The 22656-nt window shown below is 38.3% G+C and overlaps 1 protein-coding gene across 1 annotated transcript; it reads right to left on the bottom strand.

Annotated features, from left to right (window-relative positions):
* Window positions 1-1270: 1270 nt before the first annotated feature.
* On the bottom strand, window positions 1271-19746 carry ZNF438 (zinc finger protein 438). Its single transcript, XM_062494079.1, has 4 exons — window positions 19719-19746; window positions 9739-9843; window positions 3370-5203; window positions 1271-1847 (listed from the first exon to the last, which is right to left on the bottom strand). Exons 1-4 carry the CDS (start codon window positions 19744-19746, stop codon window positions 1271-1273), a joined length of 2544 nt encoding a protein of 847 aa, XP_062350063.1.
* Window positions 19747-22656: the final 2910 nt, after the last annotated feature.

Here is a 22656-nt window from a genome sequence, read left to right as displayed (position 1 = left end):
AACTTCAGGGCAAAGCACCATACAACAAGGAATCACATTCAAAACTACTAGGTCATCAAAATTGCCTTTACTGTTTAAAAACAAAACATGTACACAAAATATTGCAACAACTTGTGGAATCCCACACAGAAAGCTCCACAGTTTTAGACCTCTTCTAATGTTTTCATCACCATACATTTTGCAAAACAGTGAGAGACAACCCAGGCTGTTTTAGGAATGACTCTTCTATCATTGCAATCCCTCAATTACAGCTGAGCACAAGAAGGAATGAGTAGAGTAGTACTGTAGGGACAGTACTGGTATATTTTTCAGCTTGCCCTCTGATGTGCTCTGACTTCTGTTGGAGAGCGATGTGGTCATTTCTTAGACTTGCCTTCACTACTGCTCCCCAAATAATTCAGAGGAACACAAGGTTTTAAGAGTTTAAGCACCAATTTCAAATTGGACTCAATTCATCAAAACCAAGCTCCAGCACTCCAACCCCTTACAGCCTGACAGGACCTGCCCCCTTGGAGATGCGCTGGGCTCCATCTCAACGGGTGGCAACTCATCTTCAACCCAAAAAGCTACAGGCAAATAAATACATGTAGAGTTTTACTTCTAAAATAAAAAGATCAAAGATCTTTGCTGTTACCAGGACAGAACTGAACACCAAAAACACCCACGAGCAATGAACGTGTTTGAAGACACTGAAATCAAGGAAACAAGAATTAAAAGTTCTTGAACTATAGACTATAATGCTCCTGAGTGCTGGCTGCATGTATCCACATTTAAATGAACAAGAGATATGTATGGAAATAGGCATTTATCACAAAATCTGGGAGCATAGCTGGGACCTGACCTCCAGTCAGGTTTATAATTTCACTTAAGACTCAGATTACTTCATATAAATTTATGCATTTTTGTGTGTACAGTATAATTTAACTTGCAAATATATTTTCTTGAGGTTAACCATTAGTATTGAGTATTTGCTGTTATAAAGTTCCTTAAGCATGAATTTTAAGTACAAGGCAAGGATTCATAATCAGCTTCCATGTACCCATCTGGAATGATATGGAATAAACACCTTTTCTAGTCACCAAAATAAAGGTTAGTATGAATTTAAAAAATACCCCAAACAAACCCAACTAACAAACCTTTGAAGAGATACATCTGTTGAGTTAGTTCAGCAAGACAGTAAAAAACCAGTTTGGTAAGGTAGTTAATGTTTTCCATAGCACTGTAGAGTTGAGCTTCAATATTCACCATTATCAGAAAGTTCAATAATTCCTCATTTCGATACCAAAGTAAAAACTGTCCATAAAGTAGAAGGGTCTTCACAATTATGATGACTCTGCCAATGATTACAAAGATCCTCTTTTCTTCCAAATAACTGTTTGCATAAAATGCAGTTATAGCCTGCCTTAGACAAAAATTCTATTTTTTTCCTTGGTGTACGAAACCCCACATTTTGCATCTCCTTGGAGGCTTCAGTACCTCCTGACTGAGTTGGTACACTTTTAGGTAAAATATAGACATTATTTTGATGGTGAAAGTTTATCTGTCTCTTTGGTTTTGGAACAGTACACAGCTCCTCCTGACGAGCACTGCACTTTGCCAAACGTCTTCTCTCACTGTGCTGTTTCCATACGTGGGTTTTATGCATGACCAGTTCCCCCTTTGTTCCTCTGCTTCCTTGCAAATCCCCTTCCGTCACTCTTCCCTGAATCTCTTCTCCATGACAACACAGTAAGTGAAACTTAATTTCACCAAAAGACTCTGCAATAAACTGGCATCGACCACATTTGACCTGTAATTTCACTCCTCCCGGGTTATGGAATAGGTCCTCAAAATTGCACTTATTTCCCCTGTTAAAAAAAGGAAATACAAACTATTTAAGTGATGGCCAGGCAGAGAAGAGGGATAGCAATTTCTGTCCTTACAAGTTCCAAGAAGAGATGACAGCCATGAAACACTTTTAATTAAAAACAGGCATTCTCTCTACAGTATCTAATTCATTTGGAAGAGGAAAAAAAAAAGAAACTAAAATAATAGTAAGGCTGATTAGGAAAAAACTGAAACCAAATGACACTTCTGAGTTTAAGAATTGCCTCTAAAATTAGCCTTGGTAGAAATAACCTTTTAACAACACCAGCCTTTAATAAAAGGCTTTAACTTTTGTTAAAGTTCCTGATTCAGTAAGGTCAATTCAAATACTTCTTGTGCTGTGCTAGAAAAGTGAAAATTACTATTACCTGTAATGTACAAGTTAGAGAAACCTACTTGTTTACAGTGAGTGATCTAGGTCAATTTGAGGCAAAACCACCTCCCTTTCCAAGATGGAAACTATGACATTTCAAAGTTTCTTCTTTTTTGTTTTTTTTTTTTTTTTTCCTACAACTTGGTAACATGGTTTAGAAATGTTTAAATACCTAATTGGCAATCAGCCCTTCTCCCTGATTTAGGATAGCTCTGCAGTATAAAGGATACACAGGCAGTCCCTGGTTAAGACAATCACAGTAAGATCTCCTCAGACATCTCATAACATCTACAAAAGGCCCTCATAACACTGTATTTATACATATTAGACAGATTACCCAACAAAACAGATAAATAATGATTTACTGTATGACAGCTACTAAGACTGACAGAAAAGTACAGGTGTTTCTTAGTTTCAAACTATAAAAGTTTCTGACTGATGCTCCAGAGAGTGGAGCTATGAAAAGCAAAACTCGTAAAATGGAACTGCAGTGTTGCAGTGAGGAGTTACATTGAAGCCCCTGCACAGTGGACAAAGAAAAGGGCAAAATTTATACTGTATCAAGAGATTTCACCTCAAAATCATAATACAGTGGTAAAAGTATGTTCTATCCATCTTAATACAGTGCACATTAGCTTCTTTACTTGGCTGAGTGATCGCAAAAGCAGCAGTAAAGTCAGGACAGATTAGCTCACAGCACTCCCTCAAAGGAAGTGGGATTATGCTATTTAACAGGGAAAACAAACTACAAACTAATATTGAAATATGAATTGTTTTACGCTTACTGCAATTAGTTCCCTTGTCTTCTAGGGAAAACCCCAAAGTGGGTAGGACAGAGCACTAACCACGAGAAAACAACTGACTCAAATATGGCAGTGTATCAGGTGTAACTAGAATATATGCAAAATTATTTTGGACATTCAAGTGTCAATAATGATTTATAATCAATAAATCAGCTAAAATATACTGGTTGGTCTAACAGATTGACTTGAATCAAACAGAATATTTAAACCATTAGAATTCTCACTTGGGGAAAAAAGCAACAATTTTCATAATGGTAATGTTTATTAATTTCCACTGACAACTTGAAATCCAGTTTTCATTAGCATTTAGTTAGCAAAAACTCTCACCTCTCTGTAGCTTCTTCTTCCTCTTTTATATTCCTGTCTCTCTTTAAAGTATCTTGCATCTGTTGCTCACTAATGGAAGGCTCTGTGCTGATAACAACCCTGTGGACTTCTCTGAGGTGGCCAAAGTACACTTTAGCATGGCCGAAAACTTTAGCACAAAATTCACAGCACACCAGCTTTTTGGGTTTGCCTTCGCTGTGATGAAGCTTCATATGGGTGCTGAGGCTCCCAGAGTGGATGTATGCCTTCCTGCAGATCCTGCAGCTGTAGGGCCGCCTGCTCGTGTGCATGTTCATGTGGTCCTGGAGATGGTGCTTGAACTGGAACGTGTGGTTACAAACATGACATCTGTGCAGCGGCTTAGGGACAGCTGAACACGTATTTCTACTTAGACCACTTGATTTAGCTGATGTAACATCACTGTGCTTGGAACTTAAACATTTATTGGGGAGTGAACCATTCAAAAATAAGTCTTGCTCATGAGATGGTGTCTCTACGACTGATGCAGGAGTCAGCGGTGCAAACGCCTGCATAACTACCACTGGTTTAGGTCTGATACTGCGGTACTTTTTCACTGCTTCTGCTTTATTGTCTTCAGGTGTCTGAATATCAACCTTTGCCCTCTCTCTTCCTTCTCTAAACTTACTAATGATGCATTTCCTTCGCTTGGCCTGAAAAGCCACTAAATCTTCTGGAGCTCTTTTCTTCCTGCCTCTTCTTTTAGAGGTTGCACTGTTCAATTTTTTAAGACTGTCGACATCATCCACTTTGCTGGATGGAGAGAAGGTATTTTCTCGGATGGTTTGTTTGGGGACTTGCGTAAATGATACACCCAACTGCTTATCAAAGGCTTTGGTTTTCATTAAAGACGGTATCTTTTCACATTCCATTTTTAGTGAATGACCAGGTATGTCCATAGCATTAGCATTCTGCTTAGATTCACAGAACACTGTATTTTTCATTCTCGAGTAAGGCAAAATAGGTAGTTTTCCTTTTGGTGCTGATGGAGTTATCTGAATTGTACTGCCAAAAACTGCTGGTGACAAGACAGCAACAGCATTTGCAGAATTAGTGGGTTTTTCCTTTAGTTTCTCAGATGTCAGGAGTGACTCTCTTGTGGTTTCTGATGCTGTCTTCACAGAGCGTAGACTTAGTTTCACGGGACTAGTTGTACTTGCTGGCTTGGATAGAGAGTCTTCAACTACAGATGGTCCAGAAATATTATCGCTAGCAATTTCAGTTTTGTTCATTAAAAGAGATCCAGATTTCACACAATTGCTTTTGTTTACTAATGTGACAATTTCAATTTCAGCTGAGTCACAGTCTGTTATCATGCCTTGCTCAGCTGAACCTGAACTAGAATGAGCTTCAGGACAGTCTTCAGGTAGAGCAGTCATGGGGGAAGTCTGTGATGAGATCAGTGCTTTGGTAGGAATCTTGTAACATGCAATCAAACCAGAGATTTGTGCTGGTTTTTTGTCACTCAGCAATTTATTTCTTACAGATTGGTACCTGGGGATGGGCAGCTTTAGGTTTTCAGAGGGGGCTACAGTCGACTGCTGAACTTGCTGTGTTAGGGCAGGAGCAACACATGGCACAGCCAACAGGGAAAATGCGCCCTTGTGAGCAGCCACCTGCATGACAGCATAGTTCTGAGCTGGCACCACCAGGGGCTTAGAACCTGAAACTGGTGTCATTGGCTCAGGCAAAGATGACTGAAGGCAAGAAACCACTCCAGATGTTAAATTTTTTGGCACCATTTTTGGAGCAATGGTCCTAAACTGACTTTTCTTCTGAAAACTTTGTATTATATCCGAAGGGGATTTCTGTTTATCTGTAAGAATAACATAGCAAAGATGTAATATCATACATAGTATTTTTAAAAAATTGCTCTCTCAAAAATATAACTGCTTACAAAGGATACTATTACACACAAGCTTACTAAAAATATTTTGGCATTTAAATGACCACCAAATTAAATCTAGAATTGCAAAAGTTTCATGGACAAAAGCACTGTCTGAAGCAACATGCTCGAACACAGACTTCAAAAATCTCCTCTGAATCAAATCTTAATTGTATGTTTCATTTTAGGTTAGAAACTACATGACATTTCAGAACAAATACATCCATAAGCCTCTACAGCTCTGGAAAAGCTGCAAGATCTTGCTGGCAATACTCTGAAAAAAACAGGGACAGGATTTAAGTTTCATGACACAGAACTTCTCTGAGCACCAGCTCTGACCATGCGTCTCAAACAGAATCACAGCATCTCTCAGACATTCTCTACTATTTAGAATTTTTGGGTTTTATCAGATACAGACCAAAGCATACCTGATGAAGTCTTAGAAAAATTACTGCTACAAATCATGCAAATAATGTATAATAAAATCAAAGAGGACTTGAAAAAATATGTGAATATGAGCTACTGTTAAATACCCAATCACAGAAATTACTCACGTGCCACTAATGCACAACAGAACTACAGTAATAAGTTATTTAAACATTTCCTTGAAAGAAGTAATTTATCAAGGTTACATAACAATTTCTTCCTGTTTCTATTTGTGCTTTGCAAAAGTCAAAAGTTTTCAGTAAAGAAGAAAGTGAGGATAATTAAAACAAACAAAAGGAAAACTATAAAATTAATATGACACAATATGCATTAGGCAGCAAAGACACCTGCTGACCTTTCAAACTCCACAGAAAAGGAGTTGATACAGTTGATAGTTAATTGTACCACTACCATTTCATCTATTAGTCTCATCACCCACTCCCAAATTCAATTATTGATGCTTCAAGTTCTCAAAACCTGGAATAGGCTTCCTGGAAAAATGGAAATTGCTATCGCTGAAAATTCACCTACAAAGATCTCATGCAGAAAGGCAATTTGGAACCTAAACAAAAATCATTTGAGAGAGGAATCACATTTGACTAGAACACGTGAAAGTAAATGCTGCAACCTTGAAATGTTGTAGTAAGATAATTTCATAGGAAAGTTTCCATTCCATGCCATTTTAAAGACTTGTATTACAAATGCATTTCTAGGTCATTCTGGACTTTAAAAGGTAATCATGAATTAGTACCAACACTGCAAACTCTATTAAATTTATCTTAATCCTGGATGTTCTTCTCAGACATAACACACTTTGCAACAAGCACGGCAAGCTACAGACCTCTCATGTTTCATGACCAGAACTCCTGCACAGATACATATACACATTCATGTTATGCACATGTGCAGTAAAGCACTGCCTTCAGGACATGTTGGACTCACTGAGCAATCATATATAAACTGTACAGTTCATATTTAGTAGATCTGATGCTTTTCAAAACTCTTTGATCAGCAGATTCATAGAGCAATAACTATGCAGGGCATAAGCCTTTGATCCTTTTATAACCATCTACTGCATTAAACCCCAAGTCCATTATACTTTTTCTTTCTACTTCAGTTAAGTGAAACTACTGGGCACCACCATAACTTTCTTTCTGTTCAATGTCTGTAGTGATGTTCTGAATTTCAAGACCTTCTGTGCAGACTGGGTTACTGTACACCTGGAATTCCTACACAATATTAAGATCCCTGCACACACAGATTAGTCCAGGTTTGTGCAACCTGGAAAAAACAGAAACATGATATGCTTAAAATTGTTTCCCTACAGCACTTTTTAGTCTCAATTTCTATAAACATATGTATTTTAAATCTAGTCACTAAATATATAGAAATCTTTACATTTTCTGCTGCTAAGATTTATTTTAGTCAGATGATGATTTGTTTCCTACAAAGTATCTTCCTGTCACTTTTGAGTAAACAATTTAAGTACTTCTGAGAAGAACAATATATTATGTAAAGTATTGTAATCACTAACCAAACTAGCACTGAACTTCAATTATAGTTACAGGTCAAACCATATAGCTTAAATACAGCAGATATTTGTTACTTTCCTTTTAGGGGACAGAATCAGTTCTTATTTCTCCAGATCATGCTTGTCATACACTGACAATAAAGACTTTCACCAAATCGGCAGCTATTCAGCTTGCCATAATATTCAACATGAAGCTGTTTCCACTCTCTCTCATTTCTCTGGTTCTTTTCCCTTTTTATTTCAAAATTGCATTCACTGATTTGCTCAAAACTTTTAGGAAAGCCAGCATTTCAGCAGACTACTACCTGCGCTACTCCAAGTTACAAGGCACCCACTCTTCAACCAAGGGTAACAGGAAAAGGTAGAAGTTTTGCTGTGGACATTCCACCTCTACAAATAGCAGCCATAAAAACAAGGCTAATTTAAAGTTAGGAGGAAATATTTGTAGAAATAATCTATAGCATTAGCTTTAAAAAGAAGCATATGTTTCTCAAATGCATTGACTTGCCTAATGTGAAATTAAGCACTAAAATAATTTTTCTATAAAGAAAGTATCTCCACATATTTTCTCAGCATTCCACAGGAGAATGTTGCTCTAAAAGCCAAGACCTTCATCAATATCAAACACAAGTTCCTCTTTGAAACAAGGTCTGTTTAGATCAATACCCTTCTTACACAGGTAACACAATACTAAGAATTGATGTAACTGTTTGAGAAAGGATTTTTATCAAACACTTTTTCCAACTACTGTAATTTTATCATAAGTTTTCCAGGCGAGCTATGTTTGGAACCAACCATCAGTACAACTTTTTTTTTTTCCTCCACTTTTTCACTAGTTTACATTAGACATTTTAGTGCACAAATATTCATTGCAGTGCTTCTGGTAAGCAAAGGAATACCTGACTCTGTATTTCCCTCCCCTCCAACACAGCTACAGTAGTTAAGCTGCTTAGCCAGTGCCTAAATATAGAGAAGGGCTAGATGCAGATTAGTTGCCTGATGATGCTTCAGGTTCCATTAATATTTTGCCTGCAGATTGGGAAAGTTAATGGGGAGAACTGGTGGAAGTCTACTTAGCATCTTGGATCAGGAGAAAGCAGCCAGTCAATTCACAGACTGGAGGTTCTACTGACCCCACCCAGAGAATGCAAGTATCATCTGTGACCAAAATTCTGGTTCGCATTTATAGTTGCTGAAAAGTTTCAACAACTTCCTTTGAACATAGACAGAGCTATAGTAATTAATGTCTTCACCACACTAATGGACTTGGATATGCTCTGGCTTTCTGGCTTGTGCAAAGGCAGCTTGGAAACCTCACATTCATCTCTCAGGGGCATTCCATTTCTTCCAAATTATTTCTGTCTCTGATTCAAAGGACTCATTTTGACTTGTCATCAGTGACCTGAGGAAAAGCCTTTGTGCCTATGCAATTCCATGAAGTCCTTCACCTAAGAAGGGGAAGTTTCAGTTAAGAGAGGCTCTGTAATAGCATTTGTGAGGATGGCCCTTCGTTTTAGACAACATTCTTTCTACAAGTAAGTCTGCACATCCTTCACTGGAAGGCAACAATTTTTATACTTTCTTTAAAATTTTCATTAATAACAAAGGAAATATATGAAATCTAATGTTTTCATATCTGAAGGACGTGAAGCTAATTTTTAACTGCTGTGTCCTCAAGTCTTCCAGAGTAGACACTTAAATAATTACACACAAGGCTAAACCAAATGCAGTTCAAGCTATTTACTTTAAAAGTCTCAAAAGATTAATGGTTATCATGCTAGGACCTGCAAGTATCAAATCCCTCAGATACTTGCAGGATGTCATAAGCTTTCATCCCTTCTAAATAACCTTAGAATTGTATAGAAGTGGACAGTGACACACCAACACAAAAATCAATGATGCATTAAATTCTCTGATAGAGCCATGCTGGCAAGAGTCCTCTGGAGGAAATAGAGTTTCTATGGGTTGCTGCTTCTTCATGGTTCCCTTGCCTTCTCGAGTCATCCAAGTCTGGTCTCCTCCAGCCTAATCTGCCCTATTTCTTACTTCCTTTAGTTTGTTCCCCGTGCAAAGCACACAATATTGCTGAAGTCAGATGCCATAGAAAGCATCAGGAGAAATTTAGTTTTCAGTACTATATGGTCTATTTTGAAAATAACCACCAAACAGCCACCATAGAAACCACTGAGTAATAGTGTTTATTAAATAATCCTTGTAGGTCCACCTCAGTTATGCATGCATGTATTTCATTTGTGCATGAATTGACATATGAGAGAAAATAACACCCAAAAAAATCATCTTGTTTTGAAGGAAGAGACAGAATATAGATGAAGATTAATGAATATTCAATGCATATTAATACTGCTGAGTCTTTTGCTGACTTTGAAAGGAAGAGTACCTGCTCTGTGGAAAGAAAAAAAAATGCACGACTGTCTAACACACATTAGATCTTTTTTTGCCAATGACAGTTAATCATTCATTTTGCCAAATCTCCATACACACTAAATACCTGTGGATACTGTCTTTCCAGCACAAGTTTCTTGCTTTTGCTGACCCAGCATACTGTGTTGGACACAATGTTTCTCTGCAGGATTAGCATGCAAAAAAACACCACCTGCAAAAGTGCTTCAGTTATAAATAGATTCCAGGACAAAAAAAACCCAAGACAACCAAACCCCCAAAACCAACAAAACCCAGAAAAAGACAATATATAACATCAATATAAAACATTAATTTCCAGTTAATGCATTACAAAAACTACTGCTTTTTGCTCATTGCCATTTTTCTCTCCTCAAAATACACTTTAAGACCCAATATATTGCATGCCAAATGCAAGGTGATAGCTTAATAATTGAGTAAAGCTGGTTTATGTGGCAAACAGATGGGATGGTTTAGCTTCAGTGTCATGGCAGATAGTCAACAGCAGTAAAACAAAATGCTTCAAAAACTGAAGATTCAGTAGCTTTATTGAGCTGTTTTAATACAAGGACTAAATTCTATGCCATTTACACTTTCCATAATTCTTTGTAAATAAACTGCAGATATTACAGAAAACAGAATTTGGACTCCTTTATTCAAAAGCAGTTTTGCCACACACTTATACAGAGTAAGGTTAGTAGTAAAGCCTACAAACCATGCAATTAACTTGCAGTTGTTTCTACCTTTACTAATAACAAATATCCAGGTATAATGCTCTGTTCTGGGTATTTGCATTAGATAATTTTCTAAAATTAATTTCAACTGAAAATACCAGCCATTCTCAGTGTGTCTAAAAAATAGGAAATCTAGTGACATCTGTGCATCAGGTGAAGACCTTCATATGCAACACAGCAATGTCTCTTTGATCTGTGAAAAGCTGCCCAAATCAGGCAAAGCTGTAGACTCTGGCCATGTGTTCAGTAGATACCTCAAGCTAACTTTTCCAATTATTACATTCTTTTGAATGTGTTCCTGCTTCAGTCTGGGCCAGATTCTCCCTGAACTATGGCTTTAGGTCCAAGCACCCAAGTTGGAACAAGGAAATGACCTCTCCTTATCTCTGAACTGCAGAGCTGACAGTGTGGAAGAGAAACAGGAGAATATACAGGGCAAGGAGAAAAAGGACAGGACTAGAAATGAGACTTAAAAAGTGTCCAGGCCAAAGAGTCAGGGTGAGATATGGGAATTAAATACAGACTTAAGACAGGTAACCAACATTACACGTGATGTGGAATGGAGAAGCATTTAAGCCAAAAGAGGAATCTCACATTTCTTATCTTTTTCGTACTTGATTTTTAAAAAGTGTTATGCTTACATAAGAGTGATTATGTGCAATTCAAACTAGCTTAGAAAAATAAACAATATAACAACGTATTTTAATGCAAGATTGGAAAATTTCTGTAGATCATTCACACAAACTCTAAGACACAGAATGTGCAAATACACTTAGAAAATTTATTCTCGTACACCACAGGAGGAACAAGACCAAAATAATTTGCTGAAATTCTAGAAGCTGTAAGCTGTATCCTTAAAGCTACATAAAATTAAATATGATTTGAGCATAAATGTTATTCGCTAGTTGTGCAATAAGCATTTTCTAATTTAGAAAGGTCTTTACAATCTATGGAAGTTCATTATTTTAAGGGATCAGGATTATATTGCATTTCAAGAAATTCTGTGAGCAGTGGGATGCTTTCTGGATTCCTTAATTGGTCTACAAAAGACTCTTCTTGGCACAAGAGCCCATTGAAATAATAAAGGTACACTTTTTTTTTACATTAATTGGACTCCATTAAAGAGGATGTTCAACATTAAAATTTCTACTGGCATTTTTCAGTGTGGGAATAAACTAAAACTATTTTTAGCATAAACTGTCACCTTGCAGAGGTAAGTCATACAGTAATCCAAGATCATGGGGTATATAGTTTGCATTTAAGAAATTCTCCAGTTTCCTCTCTAATTCAGTCTTTTGTCCTTGCCTGAAGTTCCCTTTCTGCACTATTAACCATATATTGATATATACCAAAGTTTGTACAGTTATAACACAACTTAAGTAAAAAAGACTATGCCACTTTCTCAATTTCCAGAATTGTTTTTCTCTGTTGTTTAGATGTGCACATAGGAGAGATGGTCCTCATCAACATCCTTTTCCCTAAATTGGAGCCGTATGGACTCTATTGACAGATGGACTATTGGATGGATAAGTAACTGGCTGGATGGTAATGGTGAACAGCTCCATGCCCATATGGAGATGAGTGACAACTGGTGTCTCCTGAGTCCATACTGGGACCAGTGCTGTTTCGTATCTCCGTCAGTGACACATACAATGGCATTGAGTGCACCCTCAGCAAGCCTGCAGGGAAAACCAAGCTGAGAGCTGCAGCTGACACACTTGGAGGATGGGATGCCTGAAGTACCTGGACAAGATCAAGAAGTGGCTCCATGGGAACCTCACGAGTTCCTGCACGTGGATCAGGGCAGTCCCAGGTACCAATACAGGCAGGGCTAAAGTGACTCAGAACAGTTCTGCCAAGAAGAACTTAGGGGTACTGGTGGATGAAAAACTGACTGTGAGCTGCAAATGTGCACTTGCAGCCCAGAAACCCAACTGGGCCCCAGTCTGCATCCAAAGCACTGTGGGCAGCAGGGAAGGGAGGGGATTCTGCCCCTTTGCTCTGCTCTGCTGAGACCCACCTGGAGCCCTCCAGCAGCTCTGCAGCCCTCAGCACAGGAATGACATGGACTTGTTGGAACAAGTCCAGAGTAGGGCCACAAAAATGATGAGAAGGATAGAACACCTCTTGTATGAGGAAAGGCTGAGAGAGATGGGGTTATTTAGTCTGGGAAAGGCTCCAAGAAGACCTAATAGGGGCCTTACAATACCTGAAGGGGCTGCAAAGAAAGGCGGTGATACTTCTTCACAGTGCTTGCAGAAACAGGACAAAGCATTTTGGTTTTAAACTAAAAGAAAGTAGATTCAGACTAGAAACAAGGAAGAAATTTTTTACCTGCCCATCACTCTCACCAGCATCCTGGCTTCAGTATCTCTGTCCCCAGAGAAAAGTACAACATAAAAAATACCCATATTAAAGCACACTTGCTAAACACATTAAGAAATGTAGTCACCATATTAGCAGCATTAGCAACAGTAATAATTAAGACATAATTTTTGATTTCTTATGGATTTAGATTTGATGTATTTCTCTATTATCCCACCACAAATAACTTTTAGAATATGTGCAAAGTACTATTTCTGCAGGGAATAACAAGTGGCCAACAGCTTCAAGGCAACCTTTTTGAGTTGTAACCTGAAATGTTTTAGTCACACATAGGTAAATCACTATTCAAAAGCAGCTTCCTATATATAGTGTGGGCAGTGCATAGCTTAACACAACCTTCTATTATAAAAAGCCTTTTTTGTGTCACTGTATAAAGGAAGAAAGTCTTCAAAGTCTTTCCTAGGAGTCAGAATACATATACATAAGATTTTTAGACACTTCTGCAGTGAACTGAAAATAAATTAGCAGATCTACATGCTTTTTTAGAACCTCTCATGCAGTGTTTGTGAACTTTAAAAGCATTCCATTTTTTTGAAGGCACAGTCTTTCAAGTTAGAAGCTACTCATTTCATATTAAGGTCAACAAAATTATTAGGTCTTCAGCAGATCAAAATATTTTCATATCAGGAAATGAAAACTGTAATAAAGAATGCTAGACAAAGCATCTGTATCACTAATAACCTTTCCCACCTTCACAGCTAAAGAAATTACACACAGACTTCTCTCACTATGGCAATATAAGAACTAAGAGCTCAAAATGGTGCCTGGCCTCTGGTCACCACAAAAATAGTGACTGAATTGAATTTCTATTTAATTTTCTATTTAAGAACTTATTCTTGAGAGACACTGCTAGATACATCATCAAAGACTGTATTTCAGCTTCTTTATGCCTCTGTTAGTTTCAACAACCAACCAAGTCAGCCTGAAAGTGTGCATCATCTAGAAAACTTGGTGCTCTGACAGGATACAATTGACTAGAATGGAAATTATTTTGCTATTATTTTGAACTTGCTGCAAGTCCAGTGGTTATCTTTGTTGGTTTTGCCCACTCATTCTGTTCCATAAAGGACACCACCCCTGAAGATTCGCAAAGCAAGGCTGCAGTAATGCAACCATTTTGGGGAACTAATTGTTCAGAAAATAGTTGAAGGAAGTGATGGAAGCATTGATCATAAACTAGTAATTCATAACCTCACAACAGCATTGCAAATATAAATTAGGTACTTTAGAAAGTGGGGATAAATAACTGTAATTGGAATTTTAAAAAAAATTCCTGGGAGAATTGCCAGGGGAAATTTGTTTTAGTGAGCTTCAGGAAAGATATGGACCTAAACAGTAATACATCCCCTGTAAAGTCAATGTAAAGTTATTTTTAAAGGGTCTATCAAGATCAAATCAACATGGACAAAAATTCAACGTGCGTAATGTAAATAGCAATTAATAAACTTATTTTCCCTCTTAACTACAGGAAACAGTAACTACCAAGACTGCTAAAAAAAAATGAAGGCAAAATTCTTCAAAAACTATGCAGCACACAAAGGTCAAGTAGAACCATTTCATGAATACAATCATAAAATAGTTTGTGATTAGAGTTTTGCTCTTCTTTCAAAAAAGAGAACATACCTACATCTTACTGAGAGTTCAACCCTCTTTGGGATAGAAACCATGTATGTCTCACTTCAGTAAGGGAATTAGGCATCTTAATCTCAAAATCTGATTTTTTTGCAAATACTGATATGCAAGTAGAGAACAAAACAAAAAAGCAGAATTTTTATTCCTGCTAAAGAGTACTTTTTTGGTGAGAATCAGTGCACTTTTTTCAAAAGAAAGATTGTATGCAAGAGAAAACAATTTGTCACTTTGGCTCAATGTAGCAACCATATTTTATTTGAGGCATTAAAAACATCTGCATGGTGACTTCTGTAGTACAAACCTCAAAAATGTTCCCTCATGAACAGAGGATCAAAAGACTGCCAGTTTTGGCTCGGCCTATTTTGAGTCTTCTGTTATAAACTATACACAGATTTACCACTCTCCAAAGAAAGAGCAAGAACAACTGTTAAACTTCAAGGATAGCTGGACAGTAATCTTCTGGGGGATTTTTTTAATAGGTAACTTCACTGAAAATTACCTAAGGGGGTCTAAGTTTTGAATGGGGAATCCCTGTGTAAGGTTTTTGTTTGCTCTACTTGTATCTCTGTTTCTTTCTTCACGAGCCAGATTTCTTCAGAAAAACTCTCCAGCTCTGGCTGAGATATGCACAACGCTGCTACCTGTAGTTAATTCCACTAAAGATTAAAACACAAAGAATGAAGGATCTTCACAGTGCTTAAAATAGGTATGTACATTTTTTCAAAGACAGACGTGGATCTGTATAGCATAGGAAAACCAAAACATCTTCTGAAATACTATGGTCATGGCTAGGCAAACACTTGCCGCTGAACTTTAACACAGCTAGACCTTACTGGCAGTAGGATGCAGCAGAAAACAATTTGAATTACAGTATCTGACTGGTTTTCGTCCTCCAGCACACAATTACAATTATTTGCAGTGCTTATTGGCATTGCTAACTTGTCCATGCCAGCCACCACGCTGTTTAAAGGCAGCGCTGGCTCTCAAGAGAAGGCACTGGAAGTACTGTAAAGGAACTGTGGAATACAGTGCTGAGAGGTGATAACGGGTCAGCAAAGCCTGGCAGTGGTGCCAGCAAGGCACGAGGAACGCAGCCGCCAGGAACGCAGGCAGAGATGAGCCCTTAGCCCAGCCCGGAGCGGATGAGCGGCGGTGCCGGTGCCGGTGCGTGGACAAAGAGCCCGGAGCGGGGCCAGCAGAGGGAGTCGCTGCCCGCCCCGCAGGAGCCAGCCCGGCTCAGAGCCCGGCTCACGGCCCCTGCCCCACCGGCACTTTCAAACAACGCACAGGCTATTCTGCTTGCAGAATAATTTCGTAATGCTAAATACGGCTTGTCCTGAAAAGTCCCCCAAGTCGCAGAATCGGGAATCACCGCACCCAACCTCCAAGCAACTTCGTGACGAGTTAGATGAACATTCCAAAACATTCTACCTCTGCAAATTCTTAAGTCAATTCGGTGCTTTCTGTAACTTGAGAGCATCTTAAAGCAAAGCAACTGAGCCTTGCCGTTTGAAACTAATTCTTTCTATTAAACTATTTAGCGCCTTCTGTAACTGCAGTACGATTATTGTGCTTGAGATTAAAAAATAATGCTTTACCAAACTTGTATTAATCTAGTCAGTGCCCAAAATGGCACGTCCATATTACTAAAACCACCAGTATTTACACTAGATGTTCTTCTTTCAATAGACATACCAAAACAAAGCACTGTTACCAACATATTTTCCCATCCCAAGGAGTACCCTGACATCTTGATAAAACTTTCTTACTTTCATCATTGCTCAGCTCATCACACGAACCATCTGCATAAATAAAGATGTAAGCATCTGCTGTATGGCAAATGGTCTCAGGGGCAGATGTTTTTATCCTTGCATTCATGTCACTGGCTTGGATACATTATTTGAACAGATGTACACAATCTGAAAGTGTTGTGTCCCAGAGTGAAACGTCTCCAACTGCTTTCTATCAAAGTACATAAATGCTATTTGCACCTGCATTTATGTTAATGATATAAAGGCAGCAGGGGTTCCAGCAAAGTGAGAGCTGATGCTAAGAAACACATTTACAAGGCTAATGGAAGTTTGAGATCTCCCAGCACCAAACAACCCTACTAACATGGATACAAAATGTACAGAATCACACTTGACCTATGATTCTAAAAAAATTAAAATAAACATACCCAAAGAACAGAACAACTACTTTAGCCTGTGATACCCTTTTGCAATGTGTATTTTTAAAAGACAAAACCTGTTGGATAAATAAACCAGGACAGTCTTATATTCTGCAAAATATTTGTCGAAGATACACAATTCTTTCATGTTAGAGTAATTTAACAAAAACATTTTATAAATCTGATAACGCCAATGGTATTTCAGCCCACTAAGGCACAGTGGTATTGTATGCCATTATGGAGCATTATAAAAAATGCCAACACTTGCTCAACAGCAAATATTTAACATTAGTATGAATAGTCAAACATAATGCTTCAGTGATTGCTGTCATGTCATATGTTGCCAAATGAATGAAGTTACAATTTCAAAATCACGAGGAAAAAAATCAAATTTGATAAGTTAGATACTTATCATTGCTCAGAAAAGTGCATCTAGTTGAACATGGTGTTATAATTGCTTGGTATGTAAAAGACAGTCACCCTTCCTACAAAATATTTTAAAACTGAGAAAAATACAGATGTCTTGAAGGAGAACAGATCAAATTATAGAACACCTGCTATTATATGACAAATAGCAGCAGTGAAGGGTTTACCTGTCACTCAAAGAACTTGCATTAATCATTACTTCCATACTTAACTGAAAAATAACAAGCACACTCAGAGTACAGAAACACTGACAAACATGACACACTGAATGTAACTGATGGATAGATTCTATTTACAATGTTTTTCAATCTATTTTCAAAACTTTTATTTATAAGAAATATACCAACATTAGCATTGTACATAAATCATCCAAATTATGAATACCCTCCATATTTTCAAAGTGCTACATTTAACAAACAAGTGGTACTTGATATAAAAAAAATAGCATAGTAAAATTATATGAAGACTACTATATTTGTAGAATATCATTTCACACTGGTACAGCTTCTGGTCATGATCTAGGGAGGCCCTGCAGAGAGACCTCGACAAACCAGAGGTCTGGGCAATCAGCTGCCACATGAAGTTCAACAAGGCAAGGTGCTGGATTCTGCCCCTGGGAGGGGGCAACCCTGGATGTAGAGACTGGGCAATGAGAGGATGGAGAGCAGTGCCAGAGGAAGGTACCAGGGGGTGCTGGTCCATGGCAAGTTGAACGTGAGCCAGCAGTGCCCTGGCAGCCAGGAGGGACAACCCTGTCCTGGGGACATCAGGGACAGCCGGGCAAGGGAGGGGATTGTCCTGCTGTGCTCTGCTCTGGGGCAGCCTCACCTCCAGTGCTGGGGGCAGCTCTGGGTGCCACAATGTAAGAAAGATACAAAACTGTTAGAAAGCATAACAAGGAGAGCCACAAAGATGAAGGTGAAGGGCCTTGAGGGGAAGCTGTGTGAGGAGCAGCTGAGATCACTTGGTCTGTTCAGGCTGGAAAAGGAGACTTGAGGGCAGACCTCAGTGCAGTCTTGTGAGGGAAGAGGAGGGGCAGGCACTGATCTCTTCTCTCTGGTGACCAAGGACAGAACATGTGGGAATGGCCCGAGGTTGTGTCAGGGGAGGGTTAGGTTGGATGTCAGGAAGAGGTTTTTCACCCAGACAGTGGCTGGGCACTGGGACAGGCTCCCCAGGGCAGTGGTCCCAGTACAAAGCCCACTGGAATTCACGAAGCATTTGAACAATGCCCTCATGCACATGGTGTGATTCTTGGGAGTGGGGCTGTGCAGGGGCTGGGCTTGGACTCTATGATCCTTGTGGGTCCCTTCCAACTCAGGATGTTCTCTGATTCTGTGACTGCTAATATGGAAGCTCACTTCTAAGTTTATCATTCCTTCTGGGTACAAGCTAGTATACTGGTACAAGCAAGGACACTGACTGGAATGGATTTTGATTTAGGGAAAAAAAGAAAAAGCCTTTAAAAAAATCTCGAGGCAAATGCTTAATCAATCTGAAGTCTGCAAACAGCTTCACAGTCTATATTCTCCTACTACTGTTCAGAAATGGCTTTAACATAGGACCATAACCAAGGTCAAATTCCTGTCACTTTAAGGAAAAACTAATTTAATGCTTTTAAGCAGTAGAATTGAGTGTTTCAGTCACAATCATGTGAATGTAGAGCACACTGAGGTGGACAGCTTTACCCAACAGTAAGTACAGTCTTCCTTGAAAGAATAGGCTCAAGAGACACAGAACTCATCTAAGATCAAATAGAATGACATGCTTCTGGAACAGCTTCCTCAGAATTATTACAGCAACATAACAATACTTAGTCTTCACAAAACAGTTAAAGTATAAACTTACATGACAGCAAAAGCTCAAGGCTTCAAATTAAGCAGTAGATAGTGCTCTCCTTAATTAACATAAGTACTAACAATGGAAACTTCACTGACAACCAGCAATGGTTCTGAAAGGTCCATTAGAGCTGATGTCATATCCATCAAACATTCACTCACATTTAAGTATCATTAAAAATGACATTCATGTTAAAAATCACATTTAAACGTTAGCACTGAGACACAGATCAAAAGGGAAAGGAAACTGAAGCTACAGCTATACATTTAGAGGCTTGAGAACACACAAATACCCTTACTAACAACAGAGGGGGAAAAAAAAAATCAAAACATCAACCCTTGTGAAAACAAATTCAAATGAAAGACAACTTTTGAAGGGACTACATAGAAGACAGAATTAAACACACCAAAAAAAAAAAAAAAAGTAAGGATGGGAATGATGAAGAAAAGGCATTTAAAAAAAAAATCTAAGTTCATGTTTACTCCTGTTACTGCTAACTGTGTAACATAATTTACAGATAGATTTGACCCCATTTAGTACGGGGATCAAATATAGCAGGGATTTTCAAATATATGAGGATTTAAAAAAATTAATAAAACCTGAATACTCAATCCTGCTAAATCGAAGAAGAAGCAGATTTATGCACTTCAAGTTTCAACTACAGGTGTTAACAGCAATTGGCAATGCCCTAATGAAGAAAACAATTTTAGCTATTGTAATTGTTTAAAGTGATAAATGTTGCAGTAATGGCTTTTTTTTTTCCAAATCACACCACAGCAGAATACTAGACTAAAGTAATACAGTGATTAATAATGAAGAGATTTCTTCCACATTTTGAATCACAAGCATCTAATTTCTAAATAAAGTATAGAAAGCATACCATACCTGCAGAAACTGTTAACGGATTCTGCATTATGCCCTTTAACAGTTACGACAATGTTCCTAGAAAGAAATACAGATACTTAGAAGCTCTGACAATTTCTTAGAAACTAACAAAAAGTGAACAGGACAATGGCAATAGTTTCCAGATTTGTATTTCAGAATAGATCCCAATATGTCCATAGCTCTCAAGAAAACACCACCAGAGATTTACACCAAGCATTTCTTTGGACCCCTATACGTGCTCTCCACATTTCAACACTGTGTACTACTAACTTATGCTTCTTGTAATTAAACAACCCTCAAAGTCAGGAAAGAGGAAGTCATAAATCCCAACATGACAATGCATTCTAGAGAATCACAGACCAATATAGGTTTAAGCAATCATTTCCCTTCAAATACATGGACCTGTTGGGGAGGATCCAGAGGAAAGCCCCTACATTGATCACAGCGCTAAAGCACCTCTTTATGAAGACAGAGCTGGGGCTGATCAGCCTGAAGAACAGAAGGCTCCAAGGAGACCTTATAGCACTTAAAGGCAGCCAACAGGAAAGGTGGAGTGGGTTTTTTACAAGTGCATCTATAGACAGGACAAGAGGAACTGGCACTAAACTTAAAGAGGATAGGTTTAGAGTAGATACCAGAAAGAAATTATTTACTGTAAGGGTGGTAAGGCACTGGAGCAGTTTTTCCTAGAGAAGCTGTGAATGCCTCATTAAGGCCAAGCTGGATGCAGCTTTGAGCAACCTGATCTAGTGGAAGGTTCCCTGCCCAGGCAGGGCTCTTGGAAGAAAAGTAGACTGTGGTAGGTGGCCTTTAAGGTCCCTTCCAACCCAAACTATTGTGGTTCTATGTGACTGCATGGATCCCACATAACTGATCAGCAGAATCTTCCATGGATGCTACAATGAAGAGATTACCTTGCTCTCTAACCAAACATTACACTGACATCTGTCCTGAATGTGCTCTTGGTGTTTACAATGAGACATGATGCACTACATTTGACAAAACAGCTTTACATTAAATGGCCACCCAGTAAATTAAATTTGGCTACTTATTTCCAGTGCAGTTGAGTTTGCTCTTCAAGCTCTGGTGAAGTGGATTTGACAGTCAGGTAAGAGACGCATAGGATAATATAATGACAATATAAAACTGCTGTTACCCACTTAGATTTATTTTTCATAAAATGGCTTAGCTTTTGAAATGGCTGCATAATAGCTTGGTTCAACCAACCACTAACACATTAGATATCACAAAGTGTATAAAGCTCCTGTTCTAATGAAGCTGGAGGCTTTGGGAAGGTAACAGATAAGTCCACTGACTGAAACAGATGGAACTACAACTTCTTGGGGGTTTACTCAGATCTAGGCTTTCATACCAGTGCACATCTATAACATTCCCAAAAGCAAAGCTAGCTGCACAGATGTGGAGATTGCTGACTCTCCCGATCAATTTAACAGCCAGGAGAATCTTACATAAAGAACATGCCAGACATGCACTCAAGACCTGAGCACATAAAGTACCAAAGATTAGTTTTGGTTATATACAGAAATACATTGGACAAATACTGATACAAATACCAAACAAAATAAGCCTTTAATATATTTCTTTACTATCAGCAATCAACTCTCAAAAAGCAATGATGAGGTTCTGGGAAGAAGATGGTTCTGTAGGCAGTAGTGAAGTAAAAAAGAGAGCACCAATTCCATTTTCAGGAACTTCAACATCAAAACATAGTGAGCAAACATTGAGCAAACAGGTGAAGCTCTTTGGTACCTGTATATTCTGTTGTGAGCCACACCTAAGAAGGAGCTCAGGTACATCAACCAGCACCTCCTGGCAGCAGATTACTGATGCCGATCAGCAGATCCTGACTGCCTCAAAGAGCCTCTGTCCGTGGTACTTAAGCAGCCAACCTCTGAGCTGCCAGACCCAGCACTCACACACACAGTGGCTCACCTAAACGCAGTTTGGTGCCATGGGAACATACAGACAGCTCCCTCTGCACGTCCAACAATGGAACAGGCCACACTGATATAATTTCAGAATGGTGGAACACTTCTAGAAATCAATGTCGCTTTCCAAATTCTCTGTCACCCACACTGCAAGACATCCTTATTTAAGGCCATATTTATCAATAACAGCTTTTCATAAAATCAAAGTCTGAAGATTTTCTTCCCTCTTAGTATTTACAGCACTTCAAAACATACTGAAACATTTATAGCAACACATATTCTTGTAAAAGCAATCTGAGAAATAATATTCAAATAAAGCTTCTCAAAATTATTATTTCAAATTCACATTTACTTAGGTTTCCATGGTCTTTCCCTGTGTATGGCAACATTCAATCAGGTTAAGAGGGTGCACCATCTACAGTTACCATCTACTTTTAGAATTATAACAAATGAGACTTCAGGATACAGAGAAACAATTCTTAGAATACCATGTAGAAACAGAAGCTCCAGACATTTTTTCAATGTTCTTCCCAGACACGTTTACAAACCCTAACACAACAACACATAATTGGATCCTATAAATCCAAACATTTTGTAGAAGCATCTCTGATTTGAATTCAACTCTAACTGCAGCAAGGTAATGGTATGAACCTAGGAAATCCAGTGTTTGTTTGACAAAGAAATTGATCACCTGCTCTTAATAATAATTGTATTAATTTTAAAATAGTATAATTTCTCCAATTAACATTGATAATTTCTTTTAGCAATCCATGAATAGTATTTTTATTGTTTTTATATGAAAGAACATTTCACCACACTTTATATTTGGAGATATTTAATCAAGTAACCCCCCTTTTTGGAAAAACTGAAGAACTCAAGGTTCTGAAATCAGGACAAACTCTTATCATCCTTTCAAATTTTTCTATCCATCTTTATATGTATGGCTGTGTTAAGGCATGCTTTTTTAGTATACAAAGCAAACCATAAAC

The sequence above is a fragment of the Cinclus cinclus genome, chromosome 1 (assembly GCF_963662255.1).
Source record: "Cinclus cinclus chromosome 1, bCinCin1.1, whole genome shotgun sequence".
Taxonomy (NCBI): domain Eukaryota; kingdom Metazoa; phylum Chordata; class Aves; order Passeriformes; family Cinclidae; genus Cinclus; species Cinclus cinclus.
The sequence above is the reverse complement of the archived record's forward strand: the minus strand, read 5'-3'. Positions and strand labels throughout refer to the sequence as shown.